This window comes from Sitophilus oryzae, unplaced genomic scaffold (assembly GCF_002938485.1).
Source record: "Sitophilus oryzae breed Bouriz unplaced genomic scaffold, Soryzae_2.0 scaffold_179_pilon_pilon, whole genome shotgun sequence".
Classification (NCBI taxonomy): domain Eukaryota; kingdom Metazoa; phylum Arthropoda; class Insecta; order Coleoptera; family Curculionidae; genus Sitophilus; species Sitophilus oryzae.
Window position 1 is genome coordinate 10,111,035 of NW_022146501.1, and position 12,253 is coordinate 10,123,287.

General features: G+C 29.5%; 1 protein-coding gene across 1 annotated transcript; it reads left to right on the forward strand.

The window, feature by feature from the left end:
- Positions 1–1,937: 1,937 nt before the first annotated feature.
- Positions 1,938–11,654, forward strand: LOC115882764 (ras-related protein Rab-8A). Its single transcript, XM_030901008.1, has 5 exons — positions 1,938–2,248; positions 5,896–6,095; positions 7,093–7,179; positions 8,014–8,127; positions 11,389–11,654. The coding sequence occupies exons 1-5, from the start codon at positions 2,125–2,127 to the stop codon at positions 11,488–11,490; spliced, it is 627 nt and encodes a 208-aa protein (XP_030756868.1). The 5' UTR covers positions 1,938–2,124; the 3' UTR covers positions 11,491–11,654.
- The last annotated feature ends 599 nt before the right edge of the window (positions 11,655–12,253 follow it).

A 12,253-nucleotide genomic window follows, 5' to 3' on the forward strand; every position in this document is an offset into this window, starting at 1 on the left:
CTTTATCTACCTACCCCACGCTCAGAGTTAGTTAAAAGTTCAATATTATACAACTCGAAAAAAAAATGCACAATCACCTGCCATTTGAAATCAAATCCATAACATCATTTTTTCATTTCACAAGCATTGAACTCTTATTTACTAGACGAGGCTTTCTACGCCGTAAATAAATTATATTTTGAAAATCGAATTTGATCTTGTAAACACTGGTCTAATGTTTGCTATTGCTATATTTACTAATGACATCGAAATGAATTTATTTAGAGGTCATTGATATTTTACTATAAACTAGTTAAATATTTTTGAATATTATTTTTATTTTTTTGTTCTTTGACATTGTAAACATTTATAAATGTTTATTTTAACAATAAGACTGACAATATTATTTGTATAATGTTTTGTATTATCTTTTGTTTGTTTGTTTGTGTACCTTGTTTTTTTTTACTTTGTTTGTTAGTTTACCTTTGTCTACAAATTGAAAAATTTTTTGACAATAAAGGCATTTATTTATTTATTTATTTATAAAAAATTCCTAACGTAGAGAAACTGCAGAATTTACTTATATTTTGCTTATATTCTATATTTTTGATAGAAAATTGAAAATATCTCAACACCGGTTAAACTTGAATAACCATTATATAACAAATATATATTTAAACTTTCAACATGTTGAATAAAAAAGCATAGATATACAGGGTGAGTCTTAAATAAGTCCAAATATTTTCAGGGCTGGTAGATCTCGAGAAAAGGAATATATTTTCTCTTTACCGTTTTTCAAATAAGTCCAAAATAACCGAGTTCTTTTGCTTTAAAAATTAAAAAAAAAGGATTTTTTGCTTAAATTTTGAGAACCACTGGACCTTTTGTGGGTTTTCTTTCTAATAAATTTAATCTACCACCTCTATTTACCATATTATCAAGAAATTATGTTTTTAATTAAAAACTAAAAAAACAAAATTTTTTTCAAAATATTCCGAATTTTCAATTTTTTTTTGAGAAGTGGTTCGAATTTGACTAGAAATACCAAATATGTGGTACTAAATTTTTCGCAAAAGAAATGCTTTTATCCAAATATGCTAATGAGCCACCCTCGTTTCATTTGAAAAAATTGAGCCATGATTAAAAACACGATTTGGGCATCTTTTAGCCGGCCAGGAAAAAATAGAACGAAAATTGGACTATCAAATCTATTTCTCCACATGGCACTCTAGATTCAAATTTAAAATGCTATTTCTTTTAATTGAAAACGTTAGAAATTGACATATGACATGTTATTTTATTTAGAATGTCATTTTCTATTAAATAAAGTAAAAAATACTGAGAGCCCCATTTAAAACTCAAAAGTTGTAGTCATTTCCGGTGAAACAGGAAGCGACCGAAAGTATTTGAATACGTCAAATCCCGATTTATGTCATATACTAAAATACCAAATTTCGTTCTACTATCTAAAAAAAAATAAAAAAAGTTTTAGGGGTTGTGAGTAAAAAAATTCGTAATATATCTAGAAATTCATTTACCCACTAGTAGTTATAAAAAGCATTTTTGGTAAACTCTGTCTCAAATAGTTTCTGAAAAATAAAATTAATTTTTTTAAAAAAGTCCGATTAAATGAATATCTCCGAAACTAAAGTTCCCAAAAAATTCGTAATATATCTAGAAATTCATTTACCCACTAGTAGATATAAAAAGCATTTTTGGTAAACTCTGTCTCTAATAGTTTCTGAAAAATAAAATTAATTTTTTTAAAAAGGTCCGATTAAATGAATATCTCCGAAACTAAAGTTCCCAAAAAATTCGTAATATATCTAGAAATTCATTTACCCACTAGTAGATATAAAAAGCATTTTTGGTAAACTCTGTCCCTAATAGTTTCTGAAAAATAAAATTAATATTTTTAAAAAGGTCCGATTAGAGAAATTACGAACTTTACACTTTTGAGAGATAGATATTAAAAAACTTTGAATAAAGTTGTTAAATGAAAAACCCTGCCTAAGCGTGAGTGGACCTCTTAAGGAGAGAAAGAAAAATCAATTTTCAGCCGTTTATCAGCTGAGAGGGAAACATGTTACACGTTAACCCTCCTCAGCAATCGATCAGAGAAAACTAAAGCTACCCAGAATAAAAATGGCGCTTGACTTCGCAGCCACCTACAAAATTCTAGTTTTGGGGGACTCCAATGTTGGAAAAACGTGTATAGTGCACAGATTTTGCGACGAGAGATACTACGATACTTATATTTCGACTATAGGTAAGTAAAATAAGTTTATTTTTGATTGTTCAAATATATGACAGATTGTGTACATTGTACTGAAGAATTTAAGCTATATAGACAAAGACTTTGATGTTGTCCTAGGATTTATGTTTTTATATACTTTTCTCACAATTTGAAAAAAACATTATTCAAATATTAATTTCCTTTAAATACTTATTTTTTAATGTGTATTGTGCATTATAACGAAATTAAACAAAAATATATTTTTATAAAATAAAAACTATTTTAATACTTAGACTACAGCAAAATTTCGATAATCTATATTCTACAGGGTCCGGCAATAGTGCGTCGGGCATCTGTAGCTCCTAGAATAAAAAACTTGAGAATCTTGTTTAAGTGCGAACCTAAAGTATGTGCCAGGATGTATTTCAAGAAAATATTTTAACTTCTATAGGGTGGCTCAAAAAAGTATGAGTGGACCTTGATGATTTTTTTTAAATGGAATACCCTGTATATTATTGCATTTTTGGCTTCCTTTCAGATCACTTTACATAACCCTAAGATATGAATAAATATATTTTGATAGTTTCAGAGATATTAAAAAATAAATAAAAAATATGTATTTTTCAGCCCTTCTTAAAAAAATTATTAAAAATACAAGAACTGTCCTGAAATCAAAACTATATTAGGTATTTACTTTAGATGGTCTGTATTTACTTTGCTATAAATATGAAAATCGTAAATTATACAGAATGTTCAAAATTCTGCGCCAAACTTTCTAAAATATAAAATAATTTTTCCTCGTTTTTTGAAATGGAACACCCTCTATATTATTTTTTTAATAGACGAAGACTTAAAAAATGAACATTTTTTGTATTTAAGGTATTTCAAAATTTTTAACGGTTTCGCAGATATTTGCGGTTTTATATTTCATATGGCATTTTCCACAGTAAATTTATATCAAAGCCACCCAATGATTTTTCACTCGTATTTTACCATTGAAAGCGCCATATGAAATATAAAAAATGTTCATTTTTTAACTATCCATCTAATAAAAAAATAATATACAGGGTGTTCCATTTAAAATAACAAAGAAAAATTATTTTATATTTTAGAAAGTTTGGCGTAGAATATTGAACATCCTGTATGATATACGATTACTATATTTATAACAATGTAAGAACAGACTATCTAAAGTAAATACCTAATATAGTTTTGATTTCAGAACAGTTCTTCTATTTTTAATAATTTTTTTAAGAAGGGCTGAAAAAATACATATTTTTTATTTATTTTTAATATCTCTGAAACTATCGAAAATATTTATTCATATCTTAAAGTTATGTAAAGTGATCTGAAAGGAAGCCAAAAATGCAATTATATACAGGGTGTTCCATTTAAAAAAAGTCATCCAGGTCCACTCACACTTTTTTGAGCCACCCTATAAAAGTTAAAATATTTTCCTGAAATACATCCTGGTACATACTTTAGGTTTGCACTTAAACAAAATTCTCAAGTTTTTAATTCTAGGAGCTACAGATGCCCGACGCACTATTGCCGGACCCTGTATAGATATGGCAACTCTTTGTAGATATTATGTAGCTTGCTGTTGAAGGTATTATTAAAGCTTGCAGTTATAATAAACCAAATTAATGCTAAAAAATATACAGGGTGTTTAAAATGGTCTTTTTTGGAAAATAAGTACATAATTTAAATTTGTCAGAAATTTAAAATTTTTCAAAGGTGCCCCTAAATTAAACTACTTATAAATTAATCAAATTGATGATATTTGCATAAAGAAACTATTCAAAATGAAAAAACACACAATTAAAATTTATTATTAAAAACAATTCTATACTGCAAAATAAAACACTAAATCACCACAATACACCAAAACACTCTTACTTTTACACTGGACGCGCGTTTCGCTAACCATGTTAGCATCATCAGCAGATGATTATAAACTCGACAACAAAACTGTGATTGAATATATTGAGCTTACATCGTTATGTATGAAATAAAATTGTTTTTAATTTAATAACAACTTTTTTGAACAGCGGGAAGGTACAGCAATGGGTAATCCATTGACTCCATTTTTGGCTAATTTATTCATGAGCAGGTTCGAGGTGGAGGCTAAGAATCAGTTTGAGTATTTTCCAAGAGTATGGTTTAGGTATGTGGATGATATTTTTTGCTGTTTTTGACACACATTCAGACACCATAGATAATTTTATTTCTAAGTTAAATAATCGTTTTCCTTTCATTAAATTTACACATGAAATTGAGAACAACGACAGATGACTATTTCTAGATGTATTAGTTATTAGAAATACTAATAATTGCCTGAAATTTGATATCTATAGGAAAAATACAACTACACGCAGATATATTCCTAATGAATCATATCATAGTATTGAACATAAAATGGCTAGTTTAAATTTCTTAGTTCATAGATTACTTAGTTTTCCACTTTCCAACGAAAGATATGAAATAGAAAGAGATTACATTAGGAATGTAGCTGAGTGTAATGGATATTCTCCTTCACTAGTTGATAAAATAATTAGAAAAAGTAGGTATAGGTTAATGATTTCTGAAAATTCGACTTTTCAAGTGGAGAAAGATACATCAAAATATTTTTCAATACCGTTTGATAGACAGTTATCCCGTGTTCTAAAAGGAATTTTTAAGAATGTCAATTATAAACTTGTGTATAGTGCTAATAATAAATTACAACAATTAATAGGTAATCCAAAGGATAAAACACCTCTACTGGAAAGGTCGGGTATTTATGAAATTTCTTGTAAAGATTGTAATCAGAAATATGTTGGGCAAACTAGAAGATCAATATTAACTAGCTTTAAACAGCATTTAACTCAGATATTGTTGACAAAGAACATTGTATAGATCTTAATAATTTGAAATTAATTAAACCAGTCTCAAATTACAGGCAATAAAGATGCATATGAAAGCATCAGAATTAATAAATGTAAAGATAGTATGAACAGAGACAACGGTCCAATTTCTTTGTTCTTTGTTTGTTTTCAAAGTTCTTTATTCCTACTACTCTAGTGGCGGAAATCTAACTGTTACGCTCGGTGGGCTCTGACTCGGTTGGCTAGATCTTGCCACGCCCACTCTGTGCCCACTGAGCGAGTATATAAACGCTCCAATTGTAGATTGTTTTTTAGTTTATAAAAAAAAGAGTTTATAATCATCCACTGATGACTAACATGGTTAGCGAAACACGCGTCTAGTGTAAAAGTAAGAGTGTTTTGGTGTATTGTGGTGATTTAGTGTTTTATTTTGCTGTGTAACACCAAAGGTTCCAACCCTCAACTGTAAAATTCTATACACTTTTTTTTAATTTTGTCAATAAATATATGGCGATCATATATTTGTAAATTATGTAAACAAATTTAAACATCTATGATATTAAACCATTAAACAAAAAATAACTAATTTAAGTACATTTTAAGGATTTCGTAGATGTAGGACATAAATAGTCTGTCCAGAAAAAGAATGTATGACAGTGACAGTTCATTTCATCATATTCAAAGATAAAAATCAAACATATTTTGTCTTAAAAAATATTATCTTATAAATTTGTCTTTTCCCAAAATACGTTGAAACAATCAATAGTTAATCAGATAGTTATTAAAACTACTTACTTTTTTTATTGCTTACAGGTATCGATTTTAAACAAAAGATAATCAATTTGGACGGTGTTCCTATAAAGTTACAAATATGGGACACAGCTGGCCAAGAGAGATTTAGAACTTTGACAACAGCTTATTACAGAGGGGCTATGGGAATTTTGTTGCTGTACGATGTCAGCAATTTGGAAAGCTTCAACCATATCACGTACTGGTTACAAAACATCGAAGAAGTAAGATAAATTTAGGGTTTTAAACAACTAATGTTTTAGAATAGAGACACTTTTTATTTACTCTTAAACATTTTTTACTTTCTGGTACTTTCAGCCTAATAGAAAGTGGTTGTCAATTTATTAATTTTAAACAGGATCTCCGATACATATTGAACTTTTTGGATTTTACATAAAATTCTAAATATATATTGTGAATAATGTTCTAATTAATTATACCTAAGTTTAACGGTTTTTGAAATATTTTGATGGATTATTTACAAATTTGTGTTGCTTGTATTTTACAAGAGGTTTTACTTTACTTAAATCTTTAACGTAAATGCTTAAATATTATACAGGAAGTTCATAATAATATGATGCAAATTACATTCAGTATGTATTTTACATACATACCAGATGTTTTTTAAAATTGGTTCACCCCTATAACTTTACTTTTTTATTTTTTGAGATAAAAAACAAGATTTGATGTGTTAGTATATGAAATAAATCAAGAATTATTGACATATTCAATTAGTTTCGGTCACTTCCTGTTTCAATGAAAATGATTACAATTTTTGATTTTTAAATGGTACCCTCGGTATTTTTTTAAATTTTTGATAGAAAATAACATTCTGAATAGAATGATATATCATATGTCAACTTTTGACAGTTTTGCTTATAAAAATAGTATGTTAAATTTGAATCTAGAGTGTCACGACCATAAATATAAGGACAATTTGACTCAAAATACCTGACTGTTACACCAAATATCATTTTCTATCAAATAAAGTAAAAAATTCTGAGGATACAATTTAAAAATCAAAAGTTGTAGTCGTTTCCGGTAAAACAAGTGACCGAAACTAATTGCATACGTCATTCAATCCTGATTTATGCCATATACTAACATACCAAATCTCGTAAAAAAAAATAAAAAAGTTTCGAAACTTTCGAAACAATTTCGAATAAAAAAGTTTCGAAACACTTTCGAAAAACACCCGGTATAACAGTATTCATTTTACAGAATGCATCGCCTCATTGTATAACTGTTATAGCTGGAAACAAGTGCGACTCAAAAGATAGAATAGTGGACACAGAAAATGGACAAAAGGTATAAAACATTACATTAAAAATCATATTTATCGTATACATTACTTCATACTATTATTATTTATACAGGGTGTACGAAAAATGCACGTCCAAATTTCATTTTTATTTATACGTGATTCCTCATCAAAAAAATATGAAAAAAAGTTTCTATAAACATGGGTCGGGTAATGCATAATTTTAAAGATGATTAAGGCATAAAAAAAATTATTCAAAATGAAAACACTTATTAAAATAAATAAAAACAGGCTATACAAAATATTTAAATTTTGTCAATACATGTTCATCATATATTTGTAAATTATGTAAATAATTTCGTCTATGATATTGAACCATTACAATAAGAAATAAATAATTTGTTTGGCCGAAAGTTGGCCGTGACAGTTGTCCCTTACTGGAAAAATTATATAAATTGTATTAAAGGTTTGATAAAAGTAAAGAAATATTAAAAAAAAATCCCATAAATATGTATAGTTTTTAAGTTTTAAAGATAGAGGAAGTTGAGACATTAAAAAATAGTTTTTTTGTAATTTTTTTAAATGTCATTATTTTTTTTGAATTTGCCAAAGGTCTGAATATTATAAATTGTAAAGTTCTTATGAAGTATTTTAATTTAACATTTTACTTTGGTTGCAAATGGAAATTTATTTTTTAATGGAGTAAAAAATATAAAAATTTTTACCTAATTTTTTAAAAATTTTAACATTTTTACTAAAAGTACGCATTTCCAGACACATGTTTATAGCAACTTCTTGCCATATTTTTTGACGGGAAATCACCCTCTTAAATCTGGCCGTACACTTCTCGAACATCCTGTATGCATAAAATTCTGTTACAGATAGCCGAACATTTTGATATGCCATTCTTTGAAGTGTCTTGCAAAGACAATATTAACATAGAAGCCTGTTTTATGTGTTTAGCCAGAAAAATACGCGAAAAAAGAGAACAAAAAGTAAGTTTTACAAATGATATACTGTATTTTAATTAATATTTTAAAAATAATAACACTCTAAGCGTGTTTGTTCATAAAACCATTTGACTACACTATACATTTTGATTACACTATGTTGTATCACTGAATATTGTTTCACACAGACTATGTACTCTGGCATAAAACACAGGGTGTTTCAAATGTAAAGGTTATCAGTATAGTATTTCCGAAGTCAATGGAAGATGGAAGTATACCTACTACACACATGATCAAAATTATTGCATATTACGATATTTTTATTTTGGATCTAATATGATTCTTTTTATATTTTTGGACATATTGGCTTACTACACGACTAATATAAAATTAAAAATCTAAGTGCAACTAGGCTGTTATTATAATTTTATTTCATAATGAGTGAAAATCAACAAAAAAATATTCATTTTAAACAGAAAATATTGAAAACAATTTTAATTATTTCTCACAACTAATTGTATCAATCTGTATTACCTCCTCGAGTCTCAATGCAAGCTGTGAGACGACGTGGCATGCTCTCAATTAAGTTGTTCAGAAGATGTTGAGGAATGGCTTCCCATGTTTCGCGCGCAGCAATTTTCAATTCATTTAAAGTACGGGGGGATCATTCCGTTTGGCAATATGGCGTTTTAGCATGTCCCAAGCATGCTCGATCACATTCATATCTGGAGACATCGGTGGCCTCCACAGTTTTCGTATATCCTCTTCCTCACAAAATTCGCGAACCGCTAAAGTGCGATGTGGAGGAGCATTATCGTCCATGTAGACAAATTCATCCCCCACTGTCCCTCGAAATGGACGCACAATAGACTCTAAAACGTGTCTAAGATATGAGGCACCTCGAGCTCCGTGCATTATACCTGCCCATACCATAATGCTTCCCCCTTGAAACGGGACACGGGGTTGAGTTGCATTCAAGAGGCCTATTCTTGTTTCATCACTAAACATGACGAAATCCAAATTAGGTCTATTTGCTCTCATCTCCTCAGCCCATTGTAGTCGCGTAATTTTGTGCTGTAAATTAAGCTTCGGAACATGTAGAGACCTCCTTAAATGTAATCCTCTGTCATGGAGTCTTCTTGTTATGGTCTTTCTTCAAACAGTTACTCCTTCAAGGCGAGCTAACTCATTTTTAATAGCAGTACTTGAAAGCAGAAGATTGCGTCGTGCAATTAGGGATATTTGACGGTCTTGCACAGCAGTAGTAACTCTCTTTCTACCTCTTCCAGGCCGGTCTGTAACCTCGTTGGTCTCCCTGATTTTTTTTTAATATTCGCTAAACATCGCTTTCGTTAACTCCTACAATTTCAGCTGTTGCAACTTGCCGGTTGAGACAATGTTACTATTCTGTAATTCTGTAATTAAACTGTGAAATAATGTTTCTATGCATTATAAGGCTAAAACAATGATCAAATTTCCTCTGAAACCCAAGAGACCACAAATCGAAATGTGCAAAAATTTGTGATAATATTGGGTCTGAACGATAAACATTGTTTACCACATCTATTTTAACAAAAAAATGATTATTACAGATTATCAAAGTTATGTATAAAATAAAAAATCGTTAAAAAAACTTTTAAGTTAAACGGTTTTATCTTATGTGCACTGAAAACTAGAAAATAATAATAACAATTAGGTATTTTGAACTTCTAGTTCAGAAATATTTTAGTACTAGGCAGAATAGCTTTTAGGCATATTAGACTAAAATAAAAACGCCTCTGAAATCCTACCTATGGCAAAGCATATCTTTATACTTTGGTAGATCATGAGCTCGGCGTTCGCTGGTGAAGCCGCCACGGCTGGTTATTGATTGTCAAAATCTCCAGTTACGATTATAGTAAGTCGATGCAATCCACACTTAGTATAGAAGAAAGTATTACAGCAATAGTTAATGGGCCCCACGTTTTTATTTTAGTCTAATATGCCTAAAAGCTATTCTGCCTAGTACTAAAATATTTCTGAACTAGAAGTTCAAAATACCTAATTGTTATTATTATTTTCTAGTTTTCAGTGCACATAAGATAAAACCGTTTAACTTTAAAAGTTTTTTAACGATTTTTATTTTCTAGTTTTTAGTATGTAACGGAAATGCCTACCGAATATTCCTCATTCTATTTAATTCATTTAGTGCATCATTATTACATGGTTTTTACCTGATAATTTATTACAATCTAATTCCTCAATACATAGCCCTTCCAGAGACTTGACTCGACTTAGAGCCACGTATGCTTGCCCTTCCTCAAACAATTTTGAGCCCAAATACACTACTGCATGGTCGACTGTGCTGCTCTGCATTTTATGGACGGTGGATGCCCATGACAAAATTAAGGGTAACATCCTTCTTTCAGCCGTACCATAATTGAATTTTGCTGGAAACTGTATGGCTTTCGGGTGTATAACGTATATGCCGTATCTGCCAAAGTCAATCCAAACTGATGGTACATTTGTTTCGTACATTTGGGTTCAACATATGGGTTCGACGGAACTGAGGCCAAACAATTTCTGTAATGTGGCCTATAGCACCATTTACCAATCCTTTTGTAACGTCAATGTTGGACCGCAATATTTTCACAAATTCATCACCTATTTTTTTTTATCTGTCCTTCTAACGTCACACAATCTTGGACACAACTGTTCTGGACACGACTACTCATGCCCTCACCTAATACGCCATTCTGTAACGACGTCCATCTTGGATTTTAAATTTTGTCATAATCACAGTATTCTACTAGTGTAGCCCTTTCATTTGATACCCATATTGAGGGGGTTGTGGAAAAATATGAAATCCGCCATTTTGTACCGGCGGCCATCTTAGATTTACAATGTTATTGATATTACTCTATTGTATTGTCATCGGAACTAAAGGTGTGTACCAAATTTCAGATCAATCTGACAACAGGAAGGTACTTAAATTTCAATTTCGAATTTTGACCCAAATAAACAAACAAATAAATAAATACCGTAAGGGTCGAGCTAAATAAAACCGTTTAAAAAAAGATGCTTTAAATTCCTTTCCGTATATTTTTAAACGATATATGGAATAATTTTGGCCATGTCTGTATTTCTATCTAATGAACGATCAGTCAAGATGTAGTTGTAAATTTGCTGCATACCTTATAAGTCAAACAGGTTTTTAGAATATTCTTCACTTCGTGATTTATCAAAATAAATTAAATTTTGAGATGCATGTAAAATTCAAGTTAAAATTTAAACAAAGTATACGAGTTCGTTTTTCTTTTTTTCCAGGGTTATCCATTTATAGATCCTCCTCCCAATGAGGAGAAAACTGATCTTTTGAAACCGAAAAGCGACTTGCACATGCGTGGATGTTCGTCGTCGTCTTGTTAGAACAATAAATAAATTCACAAGTAACATAATGACAATGGACCTGACTACTATTATTCAGCAAGTTATACAGGGTGAGTCTTAAATAAGTGCAAATATTTAAATGGCTTGAATATTTCGACCCGTAAAACACGATTATGATTTTTCGCGACAAAAAAAAATTGGATTTTTTTTTATTTTACTTAAAAAACATAATTTCTTGATAATATTGTAAAACAATATAATAGATTAAATTTACAAGAAAGAAAACCCAGAAAAGATACAGTGGTTCGCAAGATTTAAGCAAAAAATCATTTTTTTTGAAAATTTCAAAATAAAATAACTCGATTATTTTGGACTTTTTTGAAAAACGGTAAAGAGAAAATATGTTTCTTTTATCGAGATCTACTAGTCCAAAAAATATTTGCACTTATTTGAGGCCCACCCTGTAGTTAAGGATATTACCTAAGAAATAACATGCTATAATCTTAAAAATTCAGTTTACTATAGGTAGTACACTGATTAATAAATAATTTATATTACTTAATACAGGGCGGTCCTAACTGTATTCCGGAAACTTCGGTAACATATTCTGCAGATAAAAATAAGTAAAAAAGTTTGTATAAATTATAAATGTATATCCTAAAATGCTTAGTTTTGGAGATACAGGGTGTAGAAGTTTCATTTTTATTTCGATTTTTTCCAAATAATTTCTGAAGTAACGTTCATATCTAGATGAAAATTGATATCTGGGAGTTTTTTGACATGAGAAATTTGATTTTGATAT